Source organism: Myotis nattereri (genome assembly GCF_964212035.1).
Source record: "Myotis nattereri genome assembly, chromosome: 5".
Classification (NCBI taxonomy): Eukaryota; Metazoa; Chordata; class Mammalia; order Chiroptera; family Vespertilionidae; genus Myotis; species Myotis nattereri.
Window position 1 is genome coordinate 72,184,050 of NC_138080.1, and position 23,854 is coordinate 72,207,903.

The window sequence follows — 23,854 nt, forward strand, 5'->3', positions numbered from 1 at the left end:
ACTCTGGCTGGGCCATTGCTTGATTCTTGCATGTACCTTGACTTGGCCACAACCTTAGTTTATCTGAACGATGCTCCAATCAACTGAGTTACCCAGCCAAGGCTGATTGAGGAACTCGTGATGGAGGGAGTGGGAAGGAGTGGCTCTCGTACAGCACCTGGCCTCTCCAGAGGGTTCCCCTTACTTGTACAATGGGGATCCATGGGCATTTAACTTATATCATGGCACCTCTATAGCAAGAAGTCTCCTGGTCTGTATTTGGTTGGAGGAGGGAGAACGGGGGAAGAACAGGTATTACCAGGAAATATGAGCCCACCCACCCCACCCCATCTTCCTCCCCTTTCCAGGAGGCCAGAGGGGCCTGGGCTGGGGTAGGGGATGGCCAGGATCTTTTGTTTTCAGATCTGAGCTCCTTCTCAAGAGCTGCCAGACTGTGCCAGAAGGTGTGGAATGAAAACATTTGGTGTATTTCAAGAGAAACTGCTGTGGTCCTTCAGGAGATTGAAAAAGGCAAGTGGCCCCACCTCTTGTGCCTGGTTTCCCGGGACGGACGGAAAAAGACAAGTGGACTCTGCACTCATGATACTGCAGTCCTCGGGTGGGTGTGGCTCCCGAAGGACTGGTGAGGCTGGCATAATGTGTAGAACGGTTTTCTTCTGAAGTTCATGCTGGCTAGTACAGATCTCCAGCAGGAGGGCTGCTGGCATCACCACAGAGCTGCACTGTGCTCTGAGAGCTGGAGCTCTATCCTGCATGGAGGGCGGGGGAGTCTTCCTGCCTCCTGCTTCCCTCCCTCCCTCTCCTCTCCCTTTTTTCTCTTCTTCCTGGGAAATTTCACATGTAGGTAAAAATAGAAGGAAGAGAACAATGAGCCCCTTGTATCTACCAGCCAGCTACAATGAGTATCTCCTGACCACTCTTGTTTAATCTCTATCCACCCCCCTCAACTCCCACCACTGGATTATTTTAGAGCAAATCTTAGACATTATAAGATTTTATCCATAAATATTTTAGGCTGTATCAAAATGAGAAGCAGCATGCCTTTATTTGAGATCAGAGAATAGCTATTTGGGAAGGAGAAATTTTTTGAAGCCCAAACACAATGCCATTATCACACCTTGCCATCTCCTAATCCTCAATCCTTACTCATATTTTCCTGATTTTATCAGGAATCTGTTCTAGTTGATTGGTTTGAATCAGGATCCACCTGAAGTCCACACACTGCATTTGGTAGATGTGTCTTTAGATCGCTTTTAATCTACAGGGACCTTCTTGGGACTTTGTAAGCCTGGGAGAGCCTTAGATGATACAGAAAGGGGGTAGGGCTCCCTGCCTCCCAGGGTAATATTAGAGTCCCTCCAGGTGCTGGTACTGTCCTCATTTAATTTGGAAAAAGAAGGGAGATTTCCATTTCTTGCATCCTGAGCATAGATAATCTCATTGAATTATCACAGCAAACCCATAAGGTAAGTTATGCCTAATTTACAGATGAGGAACAAGGGAGGCTTTCCAAGTAAGTAGGAGTGACTATTTAATCAGGAAGTTTCACCTTGTTTCTCTTCAGCATTTCTGTTTGCCCTGGGACAAGAAACAGGGGCAGCTGCTACCACTGAGAGCACAGGGCCCTCTTGCTAGTCGATTCCATCTGGAGAACTTCTGAGAATGAAAACGAGGGCTAGTTACGAAGACAGCAGGCATAAGTTGCACGTGTACTCGCCTGCATGAAATTCCAAGTTGCTCCACATCCTTACCAACACAGCATGCTGTTGGCTTTTAATATGTGCATTTTCATTACTCATAACTACCACAGATATCCATGGTCTTCTTTTTGTTCCTATTGCAATTTTTTTATTAAAATACTTTACATGTCATAAATGTGACACATATATGTATATATAAGGTATGAAAAATAATAGAATGATTCCTTGTATGTCAAACATCAGCTTAAGAAATAGAAAACTAAGAAAATCTTTAAGGCCCCCTGTCGGCCTCTCCCCATATGCATCCTGTCCTTCCTCACCCCCATGGTAACCCTGCCCTGAAATTTTTTTAAAATTTAATTTTATTGTTTAAAGGCCCTGAATTTTTTTTAAAATATATTTTATTGCTTTTCTACAGAGAGGAAGGGAGAGAGATAGAGAGCCAGAAACATCGATGAGAGAGAAACATTGATCAGCCGCCTCCTGCACATCTCCCACTGGGGATGTGCCCGCAACCCAGGCACATGCCCCTGACCGGAATCGAACCTGGGACCCTTCAGTCTGCAGGCCGACGCTCCATCCACTGAGCCAAACCGGTTTCGGCTAAAGGCCCTGAATTTTTAAAAAATATATTTTTATTTATTTCAGAGAGGAAGAGACAGAAACATCAATGATGATAGAGAATCATCGATCAGCTGCCTCCTGCACACCCCACACTGGGAACTGAGCCTGCAACCTGGGAATCGTGATCTCCTGGTTCATACCACTGAGCCACTCCGGCTGGGCTATTGCTTCTAATGCTCCACACAGGATTCTAGTGAGTGGCCAGGGTTAGAACCACTGGATGGCGAACCTGTAGATCCCAGATCACACTTGAATTTGTTCTCCTTAGACATAGCTCATTTTCTTAATGTATTATTTAATTTAAAACTACATTTTGCTTTTGCCCAAGTCTTGTCATCAACTTTCCTTTGCCAGCAGGAAGCAGCAGAAAGAAAGGGGCCATATAGTAGGAAACAGAACCTGGAACAGTTAAGTGTTGGAACACAGCGCCAGTTCTCTGGAGGTATCCAGTGCCACGACAGAGCCCAGAAATCAAGCATTTCTTTCTCTGTTGTTGTAGGTGGATTTCCCCTCCCCCCCCCCCCACTCCCCCTTTAATATATTTTTATTGATTTCAGAGAGGAAGGGAGAGGGAGATAGAGACATCAATGATGAGAGAGATCACTGATTGGCTGCCTCCTGCACGCCCCCTACTGGGGATCAAGCCCACAACCCAGGCATGTGCCCTTGACTGAAATGGAAGTGGGGACCCTTCAGTCCGCAGGCTGACACTCTATCCACTGAGCCAAACCAGCTAGGGCTTTTGTGCTTTTTTTAAAATCGAAAACACTACATTATAGGGAGCACAATCTGGCTAATAGCAATTAATTTTAATTCAGTGAATTCAAGGTCTGAGGCCAGGTCCCTCATGTGTAGATGTGGGAATGCCTGTGTCTTTCTGAGAGGCCCTCCAAGTCCTCAGCAAACCCCAGTGCACTTTTAGGAGGGAATGGTTAAGTAATGAGGCAATATGACTCTCTGAATCACAGTAAAGATGGTGTCACTCACTGTTTTAAAGCCTGTAAATGGTAATAAAAGCTTTTACTTATTGGGTACTCCCTATGTGTCAGATACCGTACACTACCAGATATGTACCATGCAAGGTAGGCAGGTATGAAAAGTTCTACCTTAGAGATGTGGAAACTGAGGCTCAGAGAGGTTCAGCGACTTGCCTGAGGTTGCAGTGAATTAGTGGTGGAGGTGGGATTACTACCTCCTCTGGCTGAGGCCAAAGTTCCAGTTCCACTACCCTGGCTGACCCAACCCCAGGAATTTCTCTTCTTCCAGATAAGTCTCATTGGCCCTTCAGTTTCTGCCTGCCCACATTCCTGCCTTGGCTTCATTTCTATGAAAAGCAACATGATTTCATTTTATGCTGAGCCTTCTGCAGCAGCAGAAAGTGAGAGGTGGATGTGACAATGTGTTAGAAAGTCTGTGTTTTCCCATTCTGGGCTGAGATTCTAGGCCACTGCACAGAAAGGGCAATTCTGCAGCCTCTGGTGTTGCCAGCTCTAAGGGTAAGAGAGAACATTCCCTGGGTGGGGCCACTACTCCTGAACCTCTTTCTCACTCCAATTTCTAGGGAGCAGAACAGACTCTCTCCTGAGTTGTAGCCCCCAGGACCGCGAGGCCTAAAGGCCCAGTGATGAGGATGTGGGCTGGGTCCTACAGCTGTGAGGGAGGAAAAGTCACCTCAGGAAGCAGGTCAGCCCCCAAAGCACTTTGGCCTTTCCATCCCCTTAAAATTCAGAATTTCCACAGCGTGTGCCCCTGGCTTCAGGTCCACAGGAAATGAGCATCTCTGAGTCTAGGCCTCTCCTGCTCTGGCAAAGCGCTTTCAGTGAGTGCTCAGAGGGAAGGAAACTGCTGCTCTGTGCTCATCAGGAAAAGGGAAGCAGGGCCGCCCACAGCATGTGCTGCTCTTCAGGGGACTGCGTGGATTGTTCTAAAAAAAGAAATTGGTGCAAATGAGCTTAAATGAAGCAGAATTAATGCTGGCAGGTAGTGTAGCAGCTGCTGGCAGACAGGTAAACAAGATGGAAAGGGCAAGTGAACAAAGAAGATAAAGTCAGGTGTGGGGAAGAGGTGGCCCCAGGTCTTCAGGACAGGACAGGAGAGCAAAACATCAGCCTTAGGGCAGAGAAGGCCTGGCCAACAGCAGCTGGTGCTGTGGGCTGCAACCTGCCACCTGGGAATTTCAATTCAATCAATTCCATTAAAACTGAGTGCCTATGAGGCAGCAGGCCCAGTGCTAGGTACTGAGGACATAGCAATGAACAAGATACACAGGTCCTGAGCTCAGGAGGCTGAAGTTCTAGTGAGATGAAGGAACAGGGGAGAGTAAATAAGTAAGATTTCAGTTAATGATGATAGCTGTGAGAGCAATAAAAAGGGATGATGTATGTGTGAGTTTGTGTGTGAACTCTTAAGAATGGGTAGTCAGGAAGGTCTCTATGAAGGAACGGACAAGGGGACACTGGGGGTAATCATTAAGGAAAAACATCTCCTACATCCCTTCCTTGGGAAGGAAATACTCGGTGCTGCACTATCAGACAACAAATAGTTACCTTTTCCATTTACTTCTTTCTGGTCCAATATCATAGCCTGAGGAGTCCTCAACTCAACCTTACTTGTGGGTGAGGGGGCATAGCTCAGACAGATGCAGTAGCAGAGGAAATTCTCAACTGTCAGCCTGAAGGGAAGGGCAAGATTCTATCATCAGCTGAGCAATTGCTATGCTCCTCATATATCTTATCTTAAAAAATTGTTTTTCCTTTGGGAATATTTGAGATCTACAGAAAAATTATTAAGATATTACAGAAAATTCCTGTATAGCCTTTACCCGGCTCCCCCTATGGTTAATATCTTACCTAACCATAGTGCATTGGTCAAAACTAAGAAATTGACAGTGGTGTCCTGGCAGGATAACTCAGTTGATTAGAGTGTTGTCTCAATACATTAAAGTTGTGGGTTCAGAAAGGTCTCCCTGCTCAAAAATTTCTCTGTGCTTGAAAACACTGAACCCAGAGAATACAGTATAGGTTGCTCAATGTGGCATACACAGATCCTCATGGTCCACCCAACCTTCCCTCTGCTGCCACCACCTCCCCCCCCTCCCCCCTCCCCCCACACTCCTGCACTGTATTGGCAAACCAGGGACACCCAGAGCTCCTTCCAGATCCCTGAACATAACATGCTCTCTTCATCTCTCTACCTGGCACATGCTGATCCCTCCAGAACTCTTCCCATCTGACAGCAAACTGACTCCACCAGCAAGCCCACGCCTCCTGGAGACCTTCCCCAAGCACCTTGTACATTCCTCAGGCACAGTGCCACGCTCTTGGTCCCACTGATGCTCCAAGGGACCTACCCAGCAGCCAAATCCCCATCTTAATCCAGCAGAGGAAGCATGGGGCAGACACTTTGTATCTCACCCATGGCCCTAGTTTCCTCTCAGAGGTGGGAGGGACATCAAACCATGTTGGCTACCCCTCCCCACGGGAGGGCTAGAGAGAGGAGGAATAGTCTGGAGGATAAGGAACATCTGTGCATGGGACCAGCTGTGCAGGCCAGGAGTGAAGGAATCTGCTCTAAGGCCAAGTTCCACTAGGTGCCAACTCTTTTACCTTGGGCAAGCTACTTAGCTCTCTGTGCTCCACCATCCTCAGCTACAAGACAGATTAACCAATAAGACCTAGCATGTTGTACTCAGTGAATGCTCAGCAGGTGCCAGTTCATCCTGGATTCATTTCATCCATATCTGGCCAGCGAGTCAGGGATGTTAGCTCTACTCCACAGAGGAGGCAACCAAGGCACTAGGAAGCAGTAGAGCTGCCTGCTTCTTCCCCCTGCAAACCATTGCTCAGCTCTCTCCCACTCTCCTGGAGGTGGCAGCAGCAGCCATAGCGGAGTGTGGGGCCCCAGGTCGGAGTTGTGCCCCAGCCCAGGCTGAGTGAGCTGATCCTGCTTTTCTTCTGCTCATTCTACATCCTTGGTGCAGGTATAAAGGAACACCCACATTTTGTGAGGTCTTCCTATGTGCCAGATGAGTACAGAGCTGAGGGCTATGATACCACATCCATTCCCACCAGCTCCAAGAGGCTGGAGTTTTGCCTCCACATTACTTAAGTCCAGGATGATTTAGCCATGGTTGCCCGGGAGACTGGCATACAGAAAACGCACTATTCCTCTCTCCTGGACCTCAAGTTGAGTAAGTCCTGCTCACCACCCTTGCACTGTAATTGCAGCCTGCGTGCCCCTCACTGTGGGGCTGAATCACTGGGTAAGACCAATTTAGGATCACAAAGACCCTCTGTTATCCACGTGAACAGTTATATGGAGCCTGAAGCTTCACTCTGCTCATCTTGGCTCAAGTCTCTTGGCTTATGCTTAGGTTGTAGAGTGCACAACCCACACAACTGCACACAGCAGCTCAGAGGAGTCTTTTTGGAGCAGAGCTATTGAATCCACCCTCCTGAACTGTAGGACCTCAATCTCTTCCTCCAGCATTCCAGGTGTCCTACTTGTTCAACTAGCCTAACTGTCCCAGTCCCCTCGGACTTCTGCCGCCAATCTTTGGCAGTCAAATGCCTTAAAGAAGTGATCTACTTTGCAGGGCCCGTGGCCTCCCACTCTCTCATTGGCCCCAGGCTTCCCTGCAAGATCACTCCCCAATTCCACAGTCCCCTCAACTCCCCTCCTTCACCTCTCTTTGGCATTGGGTGATCGCTTGTGCTGTGGGAACACCCCAGGGATTCTCCCACTTCTAATCTTCTTCCTCTGGCGTCAGAAACACGGCCCTCACTCCCTCAAGCCATGACTGAGCCACTGCCGACACATTCTGCCTGCCCTGAGTCCAGTCCTCTGGATCAGTCCATCTTAGTGAGGCAGGTGAAGTGCCCTTCCCAGAGTCAGAGCTCACTAGAGCCTGGCGGTGGTCACACTGCCCTGAAACAAGGCCTAGAGGGCTGTGGGCGGTGGCAGGAACCTTGTGTCTTTGGCTTCTCTCCCACCTGAGCTTCCCCTGGTCTTGCCATCCCCAGCCCTAACCCAACTCCTTGCCAGCTTATAACAAAGAGAGATGTCATCTTTTGTCCTATCCCCTTCCCTTCAGCCACAGTGACAAACTGGTGGTTCACAACACATTTTGTTTGGACTGCCATACTTTTTAAAAGTTTCAATTAGTTGCTATCATTTAATAATTAACCAATTTCACTTAAGAATCCAGACTTCTAGTTTCTTTTGAAAAAGCAGAAGATCTGACAACACAGGCCCACATTCCTACATGGTGACAACCAGCTAGAGCTGCTCTCAGTTGTTCCCTTTCTGTGGGGCTTGCTCTCTGGTTTCTGCACTTTAAGCCTCCCAATGGCCGTAGCCACTCATATCAGCAGCCTGGCCTCTAAACCATATCTCTGCATGAGGCGGTCCTGGAGGAAGGAACAAAAGCCCTCAGGTCTCAGCATGCAAAGGAGGGCAGAGCAGGGCAAGCAGAGGCAGGGCGGAGAGTCCCGGTTGGGAGCCACATCCCAGCCTCTCTCCATCACTGTTTATTGCTAGCAGCATCCCAGGCACCCTGTGTGTCTTGTCCTGGCTCAAGCCTGCCTCTGGGGGCCAGGCTGCTGCAAACACATAGCCTGCAGACCACTCCACATCCTACTGGAGCTGGGCCCAGGGCCTGAGGCTTTGTCCAGGGCCTGAATAGCAGTGTTGCCTGTAGGTACAAGCCTCCTTACTGTCCAGCCAACTCAGCCAAATGTGCACCAGGGGGTGGCAGCCTTGTCACAGTCCAACATGATGTTGAGAACAGTGCACGGGGCCCCACCCACAGACAGGGCTGTGCGAGCATCCACACGGTACTTCACAGTGTTCAGACCTCCCTCCCGGTCCACTTTGAATTGTTCCTGGGAAGGAAAAGGGGAGAGAGCACATACTCAGGGCTTTGTGGGTGCCAGCTGTATATGGATGCCGATGACCTCATCATCAGAGGTTCTGTGACCCCACTGAAGAGAGGCTCGCCCACAGCTGTATGCCCCAGTAAGCAGGAGAGCGGGGGTTTTCAGTTGACTAGTATGGCTCCTAGAGAAGAGCTGTTTGAGGGATGGGAACTCTTGGGTTGCAGGTCTGCCTGGGATTCTGGCACCTTCAGCTGAGTACCCTCCACCCAGCCTGCGTGGGGGTCATCTGACCCAGGTCTCAGGTCCCATAGCAACCACCAACCAGGGAAGGGTACCCAAACAAAATGCCATCGACTGAGCTGGGCAAAAAAGGAGTGGGTAGGGCCATTTGAACCCAAGTAGAACTTGGTGAAATGCTTGGGCCTGCTGGCTCCCCCATGTCATCGCCTATCCATGCCTGATCAGGGAACCAGTCAGCACCTGTTTTTGAGCTGCAATGCGCTTCTGGTCCCTCTTCCGCCAGGCTGGGTCATGCAGGTGGCGAAATGTCTTGTATCCAGTTGTGATTCCCGAGGGGCGGAATAGCTGAGGAGGCCAAAGGAAGTTGGGTTAGGCTGCTCCTCCTGGAGCCCTGGCCCTCGCCACTAGTCCTCTGGGGTCCCATTGCCTGCCACAGGCCACAGGCAAGGGCCTGCATTCCCATTATGCAGAAGAGGTGTGCTAAGTTGGGGGCAGGACTAGGATCAGAACCAGCTGAGGATCTCCAAGCTGAGGGCAGAGAAGGGAGCCTCAGGGTGGCCACGATGGCTGAGGTGGTGGTAGGGGACCTGGGGGTGTTACCTGGAGCCCAGCTCCTTTGATGCGCCGGTAGAATTCATCGTCCTCACGGCCCCAGCCCCAGAAGCGGTTGGACATCCCATTGCACTAACACAGAGACAGACAGCATCACTTGCCTCATCCGCCCAGTGTGCTCTTTGGTCTCTTACCTCTCAGAAGTACCCAGCCTCCTTTCCTCCTCCCCTGGAAGTTTTCAGCAGACACTGATGCTCACAGTTCCCACAACCTCTGCAGTATTGGGGGGACAATCAGCACATGCCAGCCCCTGTGCCTGGAACTTGTATGAGATGATTTGTTTCCCCAAAATATCTGACTGGCAGGAGGGCACCTCTCTGGGTGGCTGGTAAAGGGCAGAAGTACCAATTCCTGCTTGCCCCTCCCCATTTCTTCTGGGCTCAGCCCTGGCTTCTTCCTCTGTGTGGGAGAGGAACAGTTGGGCTCTGTGGCAGATACCAATTTTCGCTACCAGATTAGGGACTTCATTTACATAAAGCTGGCTTTAGTCTTGTGAGGAGCAGGAGACTCAGGTCTAAGCTACTCAGTTCTTCTCCTCTCCTTGCTCCCCCCTCCCCGCCCCCTGCCACAGTGACTAACTCAGGGATGGGCCCAGGACACAAGTCAGGCCAATCAAGAGCCTGTGTGGTGTGGTTTGGGAACTCCTGTCTGGCTGTTGGAGAGGGAGCTCCCTCTTCCAGTGGACGTGGGCCTAGACAGGTACAGATTGCAACCACAACCACCACCCCTCACCCTGAGTATCTGGAAAGAAATCCTGCCTAAAGAAGGCAGAAATGAGGAGAGAGAAATGGTGCCCTAGTGACACTGTCTGAGAGGCTGGGCAGGCCACCCAGGAAGCAACACCCTCCTCTCAGCCCCAACCAGACACCCATTTTAAGACCCAAACCCAACTTTTATGAAGCCAACTTTCACGGGCTTTCTGTGCTGCGCCTGAATCCACCCTAACTGACCTGCTTGCTCCTGCTCTTCTCTCCTGTCTCTGGCTGCTCCTGGGTTCCCTGCTGCGCCCCAGACAGAACTGCCCTCCTCCTGTCAGTGCCCCCACCCAGTGAGAGCTCCCTGGCTCAGCAGAACAGGCTGGCTGGGCCTCACCAGCTGGTAGTGCTGCTTGGAGAGCAGCAGGATGCCGCCGACATAGGTCTTGTAGTGGTAGAGCGGGTGGAACTCTGGGGAGGCCACGTGGAAGGGCCCTGCCTCAGGGAAGCCATAGTCCAGCTCCTCGTTGAGAGGGAGCAGGTCCACGTCGTGCATGGCGATGTAGTCTGTGCTGTTGCTGCTCTCCAGGAAGCCCACATTGATGAGTGCCGCCCGGTTGAACCTGTACAGAACGGCCAAGGCTGGGCAGGGTACGGGCAGCGAGCTGGCTCTCCCCCAGACTCTGCAGGAGAGCCCGTCCTCTACACCACCCACCCTGGGGCCTATGCTGCCCTCCAGGCCGACACTGATTTCACTGTGGAGCTATCCAGCATCACGTCTGCTCCTCCATTCATTGCCCAAATGTTTACTGAGCACCTACTATGTGCCAGAAACTGTTGAGAGCATAGGATTTAACAGTGAGAAATCAAAGCCCTGCCCTCAAGGAGTTGATATTTGAATAACAGGAGACAAAAATAAACAAATAAATACTTAAAAAGCCAGATAGTGCTGTAGAGAAAAGTAAAGCAGGAGGTCAAAGCATGAGGCAGTTGTTCTTTAAGACAGGTGGTCAGGGTAACAGGGTGAAGGGTGAGTAGAAACCTGAAGGCTGGAGGGAATGAGCCCTATGGAAATCAGGGCAAGGGGGCTCTGAGCAGAGGAGAGAGTGCCTAGCAAGGCCTAGGCACCAATGTGGCCAGGCAGTGAGTGAGTGGGGCATAGAGGATGAGGTCAGAAGGTGACGGGCCCCTGATGGGCTTAGGCTTTGGCCGTGAAGAGATGGGGTGCCACTGGACGGCTTAGAGCAGAGGCATGACACACTGTGACTTAGGGTGCAACAGGATCACTCTAGTTGGGGTGTTGAGAAGAGACTGGAGGACCGAGGTGGAAGCATACAGGTGAGTTGAGAGGCCATTACAATAATTTAGGCAAAAGATGATGGTGATTTAGCTCAGGGAGGTGGCAGTGAAGACGGTGAGAAGTGGGAAGATTCTAGATTGATTCTGCTGACAAACTGGATGTCTCATGTGAGACAGAAAGAAAAGTGGAGAATGATTCCAAGGCTTTTTGGGCTGAGTAACTGGAAGCATGGAGTTGGCATTTCCTGGTCGGGGAGGAGGCAGGGAAAGCTGGTCTGCCAGGTGGGATATCAGGAATTCAGCTTTGATCAAGTTAAGCTTGAGGTGCTTCCGAGACCAGCAAATGGAGAGCTGCGCAACTAGATGGATGTGCAGGTCTGGAGTTCAGGAGAGAAGTCTAGGCTGGGAGTATAGCCTCTGGAGTCGCCAGAGTAGAGATGGGACCTAATGCTCTGAGCCTGGATGAGATCCCCCAGGGAGTGACTGTAGCCAGCAAGGAGACACTCAAGAGCACTGAGACCGAGAGACCAGGGAGCTGAGGCAGAACCTGGAAAGAAGGAGGGGAGGGCAGTCAGTGAGAAAGGAGGAGACTCAGAGAGGGCTGCCCTGGAAGTCAGACAGAGGTGTTTGAGGAAGGAAGAAGTAATCCATTTGGCAAATGCTGCCGAGAAGTCTACAGGATGAAGGATGATTAACAAGGTTCATTGGTGATGTCAGTGAAAGCTGTTTTAGCAATGAGGGGATAAGTGGGAGGAGTTTTGCTATAAAGGGGAGCAGAGAAATGAGGTGATAGCTGTGGGAGATGTGCAATTTTGTATGCTGATGCAAATGACCCAGAAAGGAAGAAAAACTTGATCATGTAGGACAGAAAAGGGCCCACAGCTGGAATGATGTCCTTGAGTAGGAGACGAGAAAGGGAGCTAGTGCCAGTGGAAGAGCTGGCCCCAGCAGAGCTGGGACAAGGCATCAAAAGCAACTATGCACAGAAGCTGATCCACAGGGCCAGGGGTTGGGGACTTGCACAAGTTTTCTTCCAGTTGGTTCTGTTTTCTCAAAAAGAAAGCAAAGTTGGGGGGAGGATGGATGAGGAGAGGGGAAAGGCAGAAGACTAGAGGAATTCGAGGCTTTCAGGCAGGGCTGAGGAGCTTCCTGGGCCAGGGCTCAATGTCTCCAGTCACATCAGCTGCCCAGGAGCAGGTGTAAATGAAACAGTCAGGTTTCACCAGGCAGAAGTTGTGCCAGGCAGAAAAAGGCAGGGGAATTGAGATATGTGCAGGGGAGTGATTTTAACAATGAGCCATGGAATCCAAGTTAGGTCAGGAGAAAGTGAGGACAAGGAGAGTGGACAGTGAGAATTGGGAGCATCGGCAGGCTCTCCTGGAGCACACTCACCTTTCTTCCCTCTCAGGTATGCATCTTTACTTTTCTCTCCTAAACTCTAAGAATCCCATGAGACTTGCAACCAGAGGAGCAATGGCAGCGGCAGCCCATCCCTGGCTTACACCCTGAACTGTCTACAGGACCCCCTCCTCTCTGACTTTTCAGTGAGATAACCAACCTTGCCTTGGCTCACTTCTTTCCTATAATGTTTCTAGAGAGCCAAGCAGATCACCAAGGCTATCTCCTGTTGCTTCTCCTGTCCTAGACTTCAGTGAGCAAAAAACAGCCTGCCTTGGCCCACCTCTTTCACTGTAACTTTTTTTGCTGTTAATCCTCACCAGAGGATATTTTTTCCATTGATTCCTAGAGAGAGTGGAAGGGGAGAGAGAGAGACACATTGATTGGTTGCCTCCTATCTGTGCTCTGACTGGGACCAGGGATTGAACCTGCAATTGTGGTACGTGCCTCTGACCTTTAATTGAACCCAAGACCCTTTGGTCTGCAGGCTGACACTCTAGCCACTGAGAAAAACTGGCCAGGACCAGTGAATTTACTCAGCCCAGCGTGGCCCACTTCTGTCCTATAACGGTTCTAGAGAGCCAAAGCAGAGCACTTCGTTGGGTCTCTCTCTCTCTCTCTCTCTCTCTCTCTCTCTCTCTCTCTCTTTCTCTCTCTCTCTCTCTCTCTCCTGTTGTTTCCTCTACCCTAAGCCCTTCCTTTGTTTCACTGTCCCCCGCTTTAATAAAGGTATTCTCAAAATAAAAAAAGAAAATTGGGGGTGGTGGGCACATGGTCCTATATACAGATTTTGTAAATTAGTAATCCACACATGTAACCTATATGTTCATGTAGACTAATGTCACCCCAATAAAATAGAAAGAAAGAAAGAAAGAAAGAAAGAAAGAAAGAAAGAAAGAAAGAAAGAAAGAAAGAAAGAAAATTGGGAGCATCCTGGACTACAGGGCCTGGTGGTGTCCAGGAACTGTAGGGAGTTTCCAGAGGGAGGGAATTGGAAGGAAAGGTGGGGTAGAGTGTGAGATGCTTCGATTGTGATTATGGAGAAAAGATTTTGGTAAGTGCAAAGATTTCAGGATAATGCCAGACTGTGAACAACTTTAAAGCCATTGTATTGACACTCCCTTCGCCTAATCCTTACCACCAATCCCCTGGCAAGCCCTGTCTGTGCTTCCTCCATTCCTTCTACATGCTGGCCAAATCCCCATCATCTCAGACAACTGCAGTGACCACCCACAGCTCTCCCTGCTCCTCCTCTTGTCCTGGTATAATCTACTCCATGTACAGCACTCCCATTTTAAAATGAAAATCAGATCAGGGCCTTCCCCAGCCCCAAACTTTCCCCAAAGATTTCTGTCACCCCCAGTGAGAAGGGTCCCACCTCCCTCCCTCCTGCCACTGACCCAGGTGCCCTTCACAGGTCTGAGGCCCACCAGCATTGGGCTGCTGCCAGGAAAGGGAGCAGGCCCTGAAAGGCCTGGACAAGGTGAGGCCCCTGGAGAGGGGGAGCAGGGTCAGGTAGTCCCTACCTGAAATGATCCACCTGGTTGAGCACGTAGATGTGGTGTGGGATCTTCTTCCTGATCAGGAAGCGATGCATGTGGGGCACAAAGACCAGGAGCTCCTCAAAGCGTTCTCGGAAGGGCACCAGCACTGCCAGGCGGTGAGGGCCCCATGATGGATCTTCTTCCCAGTGCTCAGGGGGCGGCTCTGGGGGGCAGGCCCGGGGTGGACCTGGGGTCTCCTGCCCTTGTCCCTTGGATGCCCAGGCCATGTCACCAGAGCAGCTGAGCTGCAGCCAGAGCAGGGAGAGGAAGCCCAGTAAGAGACAGGCAACGAAGAGGTGGAAGACGGAGCATTTCCGGGGAAGGCTGCTGGGAAGCAGCCTGGACCTGGGACAAGAGCAGGGATGGTCAGAAGGGCAGGTCTGGTCTGGGATTCTGTCACAGACCCCTTCTCTGGCTTCTCCACAAGTAGGGCTGGTCTGCCTAAGCACCTGTGAATTAGTGCAGAAGCAACTTTAATGCTTTTGTTCATGCTGTTAGCATGTGTCAGAATACAGCCCATGCCCCCACCTCCAGAAAGCCCTCCGACCACTCCTAGGTCGCAGAGCTGCCCATTCCTTGATGCTTTCTTATTTTCTGTGAATGAGCCCTAGCCAGACCATGAAGGCTGGGATAAGGCTCCTTGTATCTTGCACTTGCCCCTCCCCAGGACAGGGGTTCCCGACCTGAGCTGATGGCAGAAGCCTGGACTTAGAGATCTCACCCACTGCCTTCCACACCCTGTATGTTCACCACCTGCTGAAACGTTGGCTTCATCCTGCTTCTTACACCAGAAAGCTCCCCAAGATCTGGGTCTGTGCTGGCATCAATCACCAGCGAAAAACCCAATGTTATTTTCGGAAGATCAGGCCTGCCCCCAAACCAATGCAAGGCCCAAACTGACAGTGGCAGTTCACTGAACAAGTCTCAAAGCTTCAGTCCAACAGGCAGCCCATGTGACAAGAGTTGAGAGATGGAGTAGGGAAAGAAAGATTGGGGCTTGGGCTAGTACCCGGGCTCATTTCAGAAACTGGGAAGACAGCTGGCATCTTAAACACTGAGGTAGTGCTGAGAGAGATTGGCCTTTAGGTTAGAAAGTACAAAAAAACAAGTGTAATTCACCTGATTCTTTTGCCTCTCTCTCTAGAAGTTCCTGAGGGTAGTGAAGGAGGAGCTGGGGAATCCAAGAAAAGGGAGGCTTCCTCTGCAGGACTCCCCATGAAGTAATCAGCAAAGCAACCTGTCTATAACCTCTATGAGTTACCAAGTAGCTACCAGGCTTATAGATTCTACTTCCTAAGTGTCCCTTGACCCTTCCTCACCTACTGCCTCTCTTCTGTGCTCGGGTCTCATTGGTCCTTGCCCAGCTCAGATCTCTTCAGTCTCATGGATGATCCTCTTCTGTTTACAAGAAAAAGACCAAATTCCTTGGTCTGACAGTCAAACCCCCGTGACCTGGCCCCATCTCGTTGCCCCTTACCACTCATCCAATGCTATAATTTGGCCAACTCTGAGCTCCTCTGCTCACCATATTCCTTCCTGCTCCAGCCCTCACACAGCCTGATGCTTCTGCCTGAAATGCCCTTCCTATTGTATCTGTCTGAAAGCCCCTCACTGATCCCTCAGGGCCAAACTCCAATGTCATGGCCAGCACTGACCATCTTCTCATGTATACAAACTGAGATATATGCCCCTTCTATGCTTCCATGGCATCTGGTACTTCACCCTTTGGAGTACTTAGAGGTTTGTAATCCCCCAAGTCCCTGCTTGTCTTCCCCATAAATAATCAGGTTCCTGTCTGTGGCTGCAGCACCAGACACACAGCAGAGGGCATGCGAAGTGAGCTACAGGAAGAGTTCAAGCAGCCAGGGCATGCTTTAAGTTATGCAGTTAGAGCCACACCAAGTCCTGCCTCTCTACAGTGGCACAATTGCCAACCAGAAAGCCAGCAGTCCTGAAGCCAGGTCCCACACACAGCAGAGAGATGGCTGGGTAGGACACCCACACAGGGGGCTTCTGACTTACCCCCCATTGTCCTGTGGTGGGGGTTTCCGATGGGGAGCAGAACCCAATCCTGCCAGTGGCCTGGGAAGGCTGGAGTCTCTACTGATTCTCCCTCTGAGCCCTTTCTGGGGATGGGGTGGATACCGGGGAGGTGGACATGGGGAACCATCCCACCTTCAGGGGAAGAAGCAATGACCATTACCCAGGGTATGGCACGAACTGGGCACTCCATGCCCTTTCACATGCTGTTTCCTTGGTCTAACTTTCCCTTCCTTCCTACCAGCATCACATTCCCATTGGGTACTCTCATCCAGAGCTGTTAAAAGTCTAAAGTGCTGAACGGCTTAATTCAGAGCCAAATCCCAATTCCTTGGGACAGTGGACAACACTGAGAAGTTGCCCTGATGCCACATGATGGCAAACTCCAGATCTGTAGTCCCATCGGCTCCCAGGCCCGGGCCACCCTGCTCTGAGGGGCAAACCAGATGAGGTTTTTTCTCCTTCTTCAGTCTGTGCCCAAGACTAGGAAAGAGAAGTTTCAAACCGAGGCAGGCTGGCTCCGCAGCCAGCACTCTTCATTGCTACATTAGCCTGCATCTGTTGCATGGACCTTTGCACCCCTGTGTCAAAAGCGAGAAGAGACATCAGTAACTTTTTCTGAGAACACAGTGTTTGTTTCACCCAAATCGTAGTGATATAAGCTTTGAATACTCAAATGCTCTGATGACAGCACCTCCAAATGGCAAGGGTAAGTGGAAGATACCTCCTCTGTGCCAGGCACAGTATCAAGGACTTTACGTTTGTCTCCTTCAGTCCTCATATAGCTCTCTTCCCGGTTTCAGAGATGGAAAAGCTGAAGTCGGAAAGATTAAGTGATATGTTTCTGGTCACATGGCGATTAAAGAGGATTTCTGCCCAGGGCTAACTCCACAGTTCTGGCTTTCTTTCTATTATAGTCCTGTCTTCTTACTTCAACACCAACTCTGAAAAATCCCCAAAGATAAAGAGTTGTGCCCACTATATCCCAGAACCACTTGGCACATGGCCAAGTTAAGAGATCTAAAGGGAAGGAGGTGTCATTCGCTGGGTAAAGACTCACTATGTGCCCTGACCAGTTTGGCTCGGTGGATAGAGCGACGGCCTGCAGACTGAGGGGTCCCGGGTTCAATTCCCATCAAGGGCATGTACCTTGGTTGCGGGCTCATCCCCAGTAGGGGGTGTGCAGGAGGCAGCTGATCGATGTTTCTAACTCTCTATCCCTCTCCCTTCCTCTCTGTAAAAAAATCAATAAAATATATTTTTTTAAAAAAAGACTCACTATGTGTTCTAGGTGCGAAGAGTTTTGGGGTCACATCTCAAGATTGAAGTGTCCTCCCAAATGTAGACAACTAAAAAGCTCCACCTCCCCGATTCTGCTTCAGTGGTAAACATTAGCTAAGGCCTGGGCCAGGCCATACCCAACCCGGGGCAGGCTCCGTGCAAGTGCGGCTGCAGCGGGTGCGCCAGCGCTGCGGGAGGAGGCCCACTAGCCGGGCAGCGGGCAGCCGGGCAGCGGGGCAGAGCTGCTGTTCGGCGCGTTCCCTTGGGTGGCCCAGAAAGGAAGGGGAAGCGCGAAGGAGGGAGGGTCTCCGCTACATGGATGTGATGGGGAGGTGGAAACAGAGAAATGGAACACAGACTCCTAGACCGGGGACAGAAAGACAGAGATCCATTCAGAGAGGTCAACGGAGTCACTGACCAGCACTCAGATAGGGAGTGGCCAGAGGAGAAACTCCTGAGAACACGACTTTGCAAAGAGAGAACCAGGAACTCACAAAGGGAAGTCAGCGGAGAAACAGACCCACGGGTGACGGAGCCCTGCAGAGTGACAGAGACTGGAAGCCACAGAGACCCACACGGAGACAGACACGCACTCCCGAGACCCAGTGACCCACGATGAGAACCACAGACCCTCAGAGAGCCCCGCAGAGACGAGTCGCGACGGCCTCCGGCTCCTAGATTCCGCCCCGCGGCCGGTAAAGATCGGCACCCGGAGGACAGGGCCCGGGGCCGGCGCCGCTCACCTGCCGTCCTCCCAGGGCAGCTGCGCCGCTTTCCTCCGGGAGGGGAACATCGTGGGGGGAGGCGGCCGCGCATGGGGCTCGAGCTCCCAGCCGGGCGGGCCGGCCTCCTCGGCCTACGCGGCACCTCCGCCTCCCGCCCCGCCCCTACCCGTCGCCCAGCCCCTCGGTCCTGCGGGTTCTCCGCTCCGGCCGCGCCGTCTGCTCCCCGGAGCTGTGGCGACAAAGGTTCCGCCTGTGGAGAAACACGTGAGCACGGCTACCACTGGACAGCTAACTGCCCCCGCTTCCTAACATCCCGAGATACTAAGGCCCGAGGGGGGCTCAAGTCACTGGGTTGGGGCAGGACTTTCAAACCGGCGCCCTGGAGTTATTTGCATCTTCCTCCTCTTCCCAAGGGAAGGCGAGGAGCGTCTGGGCCTCCTGGCTGTCAACTCAGGTGCATTCTTCCTCTGCAACAAGCTTGGAGGACCGCAAAGCCAAGCTCAGGGCTTAGTCTTGCGTTCAAGAGATACCCCATGGAGTTAGGAGCCAGGCACTACAGACTGATGGACTGGATTCGAAACTTGACTCTGCCAATTCAGCTATGTGTGGGGGCAAAACAATCTCTGTTCCCTCTCCTAAGTATACGTATATACCGTGCCTGATCTACATGATTGCTGTGAGGACTAAAGGAAAAAATAAACTTGGTAGAGAGATGGACACAATAGATTTAGATTTAGTTGTCTCTTTGGGCTTCTCTTGACGGTGACAGTTTCTCAGACTTTCATAGAGGGGATCAGAAAAAGGACATAGGTAACAAGTCAGGAAATCTGCATTAAGTATGGATTTTAGTTAATAATAATGTATTACTAGATTAATATTTTATAAAATTGTTTATTGATTTCAGAGAGGAGATATAAACATTGATGAGAGAAGCATCTATGGCTACTGCCTCCTGCATGCCCCCTACTGGGGATCAGCCTGCAATCTTGGCATGTGCTCTGATCAGGAATCAAACTGTGACTTCCTGGTTCATGGGACAACGCTCAAACAATTGAGTCACTAGCCTGGCTACATTCATTAATTTCTAACAAATGTACCATACTAATACATGACGTTAATAATAGGAGAAACTCCCTGATTGGGTTACAGGCTCCATCCTCAGTAGGGGGCATGCAAGAGGCAGCTGATTCCACGCTACTGGGTTAAGCCCATCAATATCCTTATCCCTACCTACCCAGGGATTTCTGTCCTTCCCACACCTGCAGCATTCCTGTTCAAAGAACTGCATTCTAAATAGGTATTTCCTTGCAGCACCATGACAAGCCTATTCTGAGTCCACCTACTCTGGAAAGGTAGGGAGGCACTTCATGAGGGAGCTGGCACAGAGGAAGTGGTGTGAATTTGAACCCCAACCCAATATACTTGTTGGATATCCTTGGGCAAAACCACTACCCTCTGCTGCAGGAAGGGATGGAGAGGATGAAAAGAATGAAGTTCAGCCTCGTGAGTGTGACTATTTGGATGAGCATTGACCCATGAACCAGGAAGTCACAGTTCAATTCCCAGTCAGGGCACATGCCCAGGTTGCCAGCTCAATCCCCAGTAGGGGACATGCAGGAAGCAGCTGATCCATGATGTTTCTCTCGTCATTGATGTTTCTATCCCTCTCTCTCCCTCTTTGAAATCAATAAAAATATATATTTAAAAAACAAAGATTGACATTCAAAGGTGGGTACTCATCTTGGAATGTGAAGTGCTTTGCCCACTGGAAGAACTGACATTCCCTGAAGTGTTATGCCCACTGATAGTAGAGTAACTTTACATTGGACAAGAAGTCTTTTTTAAATTTTTTATTGGGAAACCAATGTAACAAACCTAGACTTATTGAAAATGAAATCAGTAACTAAGACTCTGCAGGCCCCATCCCCAGCCAGCACCAAGACCTCTGCTTGCCCTGATCCCAGTTCCTCAAGCCCCAAAAAGGACACCCAAGTGAAAAACCTGGAGTCAATCTCAGGACCATTTTCCCACTTTGCAACCCCCTCTATCCCACCCTCAATTGACACACACACCCTGGATCAGCAGGCTGGATTTAGGCCCAAGGAGGTTCTCAGGGTGGCAGAGAATCGCAGCTATATCCCAACCTGCCTAAAACCCCAAATTAGCAAGGAAGACAAAAAGTAAACTGGCTTGCCCACCCACTCCCCTCCCCACAGCCACCCCAGATAACAGCCTCACATCCCTGATCAGTAACATTGTGATTCTGAGGTGCCAGTGGGGCTCCCAGTGGCTTCAATAGCCCCTAGGAGATTACTGCAAAGGCCCAGAGCTCAGGAGAGAGGGCAGGCATTTGCCCTACCACCTGCTCAGTATTAGCCAGCTGAGCTGCTCCCCTTAGCTTGTGCCTGGGGTGCGTGTGACCTCTCTTCCCTCCAGAACATCCATGGCTGGGAATCAGTCCTCCTGCCAGAGAGAAATCAGTTCCAGGAGGCCTCTTCTCCCCCAGCCTGGGAGGAAGGATGGCTACACCAGCTTCTTGGCTTCAAAGAAGCTCTTGAGGTGTCGCATCTGCCAGACACCGATGGCTACGAGGATGAGGGTCTGCAGAATGGACCACCACAGCACCCGTTGGTTGGTGCTCTCGCTGGTCTGCCGGAAGCGCTCCTCTCGCCACTGTGGGAGGGGAGAATGAAAGAAGAGCCTGAATTGGCTGGGCCCCACCTGGGTCCATTAGAACTGCTGGGTTACCTCCATGGAATATGGCCCAGGGCCAATTAGTTCTGCACAGGTACCAGTCAAATGCTGCAAAGAGCCACCCCATGCGGGGACTGTCTTCACCCTCACTAGCCAGAGGACCTCAGGTAACTTAAGTCTGTTTTGCTCTGTCAGTTACAGACCTCCCAGGTCCTACCCTGGTGCTTAGAGAGGTAAGGTAGTGTGATATCACCATCGGACAGAGCTGTCCTGAAGTGCCCAGGAATGGGCTTGCTCTGAGTCCTCTCTGCTCAGGTCTCCCAACTGCTCCTTGAAGATTGTGGGCACAGGTTGCAAACTGGTGGTCCAGGGGCTGCACCTGGCCCATACGTGTGTGTTGTTTGGCTCACACAGTATTTTGCTAACATTTAAAACCAATGAATTTTTCACACAAAAACCTGGACCTCTAGCTCCTCTTAAAACCCAGAGCCAGCTAGCATTTCTACAAGGTTGTCCTTGGCTGGCAACAGTAGCTGTCCCTGGTTAGGCAGGTTACTATCCTACCAATCCTTATGGTCATAGATCCACTAATGGAACCTGCTTACTCCTGGACACAGGTGAGTTTGAAACCCCTGGGATCACCTAGAGCCATGGAAATAGCACCCAAGTTTTGGTATCAATTCCTGCTGTCACTCTGTAACTGTGTAACCTAGGGCAGTAACAGCTTTAAGAGACTGTCTCCTCAAATACAAAGAAGAGTTAATAATAGCCATCCCACCTTTTAAATTTGCAAAGTAGACAACCTGGTATGTTTCATAATAAATCTGACATGTAACTCCTGGCTGAGCCAGTAGGCAGCTTCAGAGAAGAAGCCCACTGATCCTAGCCTAGCCACTCACCCGCTGGTAGTTCTGTTCTTTCTGGATCTGCTCTACTTGCTCCACCAGCTGTCGTACTCGTAGTTGCAACTCACTCAACTTGTCTTTGGCAGCAATTTCTGCATAGTCATTGGCATGTTCACCCACCTGAATGTCCAGATGGACTCTCTGTGAACAGACAAGGAAGAGAAAGACAATCAGGTAGCTCTGCTCCCTCTTCATGCCAAGGGCTGACAGTCAGTCCACCCACCTTCCTTAAATTGTTCATTAAGCCAACACTGATGAAGCCTCCTCAGTGTCCAGCTCTATGGGGCTCTAGACACACAGAAAAGAATAAGCCTTGGCTGATGCTCTGTCCAAGGTACATATGCAAAGAGCTCCACATCCTCATCTCATACCCACAGTATCACCAGTCCCGTCCCAAACAGGGGCCGGTCCCATGTGAGTCCACTTACCAACATGCCTCCAGCAAAAAGGGAGAACTTGGTGGAATTGGAGTGAAGGCAGATCTGATGCTCGCCAGGAGTATGGGACGTGAACGTGAACCTGCCTTCAGAGCCATACTGCCGGGCCAGAATGACCTGGAGAGAAAGGGCTTTAGTCAGAGTCATTGCATGGAGCTGGATGGTGCTTAAGGCTTTAAGTGCCTCAAAAATCAGCAAGCAGAGCTGTAGACATCCCACAACACCAAAAGGTCCAAAGCTGCTCAGAAGCAGTTGCCAAAAGCTTGTCTGAAAACTATTTGGAATAGGGGCAAAAAAATCAGGCATAGCTTGGCATGTGACTGCTCCTGGGAAGAGTTTTCTTTTATTCATAGCTCATGCCCTTTCAATGATTTTGGTGTCATTCATTTTTTTAGGTGACAGCTAAAGGGATTTGAGGGTGTGTTTTTCTTTTTTCTTTTAATCGCTGTCAAAACTTAAAGCTGCTCATTCTTTTTGGAAAGTACACTGTTCTATGAAACCCTGAAGTGTAGATGTCACAGCTTTAGAGTTGGCAAAATTGTTTCTCAGCACCACAATTAATCCTCACACTTATAAAACAGATGAACTTGCATTACACACACTAGTAAATGGCTTAGGGAAAGAGTCATGCAGCAGTCAGTATGAGGCTGAGAGGAGAGCCAGTATTCCAACAGTCTAAGCCAAGTCTGGATTTCCCCACATAACCAACTGTTTTTTACCAACTTAGCAGATGTGGAAACCAGGAGGGGAAGTGTCCGCGCCTGCTTGGTCTAGCGCTGAAGTGCAGAGCGGAGGGCTCCGCGGGGCAAAGGGGCCGCTCACCTTGTCTTCTGGGTCCTTCACCTCCACGAACATGCCCAGTCCGGGGGTGGCTGGCTGGTACTCCTCCCGCTGCTTGTCATACAGCTGCGTCCGGTAGTTTCCTGGAGGGAAGCCGGGCGAGCCCAGGTCAGCGGTGACTCCAGGTCAGCGGTGACTCCAGGTCCGCGGCAAGGGGAGCACGGCGAGGCCGGCTGCTCCCGGCTCTGGAGCGCTGCTGACCTTCCCACACCCCGCGCCCCGCGCCCCGCTCCCACATACTAGTTCCCAACTGTCCCCTTCCCTCCGCACCTATAACCATGGTCTCGTCCGGAATCTCCTCAATAAAGCACTTCTTCTCTGTCTCCCCGATGTGAAAGTAGAGCGCGCCTCCGCGGGCCGCAAACCACAGCAGCAACAGAAGGGCCCGAACCACCCAACCCAGCCCAGCTCCCAGCCAGGGCCTGAAGACCCGCACGCCCAGCTCCGCAGCCATCTTGCCTCACCTGGCCGCGCAGCCGCAATTGGCCGCGCCACGTACCCTTGCCGCCGCCGCGGGGCCTATCGGGACAGCGAGTTCCGCCGGGGCGGGGTGGGGGTGGGGGGCGGGAAACTGGACTATAAATCCCGAGATGCCTCGCGGCTATGGCGCGGCAGTACGTGATTGGGCGCGGCTTCTACCTGGAACCGAATTGGCATTGAAGTCACAAAGTGGAAAGTTTCTCTCCATCGGGCTCCCGTCGCGGCTCGGCGACTGGTGATTATCTCCTTTTTACAGATGATGAGACTAATGCAGTTTGAGGTTGCGGAGCGAATTATGAGCAGGCACAAGATTCGAACCTGGGATCTCTGATTTTCCTGGCATAGCATCTGCCGTTATGGGTTTGCTTCTGTATTTAAAAATTCAGCTTTGAAAAAAAGGACACAAGCAATGCTCAGATTTATCATCAGATGTTTTTCAAAATAGAAAAGAAAAATCATGGTCC

General features: G+C 50.9%; 2 protein-coding genes across 6 annotated transcripts; both read right to left on the reverse strand.

Annotated features, from left to right (window-relative positions):
• Positions 1–7,455: 7,455 nt before the first annotated feature.
• On the reverse strand, positions 7,456–18,202 carry B4GALT7 (beta-1,4-galactosyltransferase 7). Of its 4 annotated transcripts, XM_081091658.1 has the most exons (8): positions 16,753–16,842; positions 16,192–16,609; positions 15,308–15,386; positions 13,971–14,437; positions 10,145–10,370; positions 9,041–9,124; positions 8,681–8,785; positions 7,456–8,206 (listed from the first exon to the last, which is right to left on the reverse strand). In XM_081091658.1, exons 4-8 carry the CDS (start codon positions 14,213–14,215, stop codon positions 8,051–8,053), a joined length of 816 nt encoding a protein of 271 aa, XP_080947784.1. In that variant the 5' UTR covers positions 14,216–14,437; positions 15,308–15,386; positions 16,192–16,609; positions 16,753–16,842; the 3' UTR covers positions 7,456–8,050. The 4 variants fall into 4 exon arrangements, with proteins under 4 accessions (XP_080947784.1, XP_080947785.1, XP_080947786.1 ...); XM_081091659.1 differs by lacking the exons at positions 16,192–16,609; positions 16,753–16,842 and adding an exon at positions 18,053–18,192 and having other exon boundaries at positions 13,971–14,333; XM_081091660.1 differs by lacking the exons at positions 16,192–16,609; positions 16,753–16,842 and adding an exon at positions 17,940–18,070 and having other exon boundaries at positions 13,971–14,333.
• Positions 18,203–19,877: 1,675 nt separating this feature from the next.
• On the reverse strand, positions 19,878–23,384 carry TMED9 (transmembrane p24 trafficking protein 9). Of its 2 annotated transcripts, XR_013996105.1 has the most exons (6): positions 23,181–23,370; positions 22,893–22,993; positions 22,062–22,187; positions 21,628–21,774; positions 20,394–20,707; positions 19,890–20,235 (listed from the first exon to the last, which is right to left on the reverse strand). XR_013996105.1 is itself a non-coding variant. In XM_081093279.1 (5 exons), the coding sequence occupies exons 1-5, from the start codon at positions 23,362–23,364 to the stop codon at positions 20,558–20,560; spliced, it is 708 nt and encodes a 235-aa protein (XP_080949405.1). In that variant the 5' UTR covers positions 23,365–23,384; the 3' UTR covers positions 19,878–20,557. The 2 variants fall into 2 exon arrangements, 1 of the variants encoding a protein (XP_080949405.1); XM_081093279.1 differs by having other exon boundaries at positions 19,878–20,707; positions 23,181–23,384.
• Between the last annotated feature and the right edge of the window lie 470 nt (positions 23,385–23,854).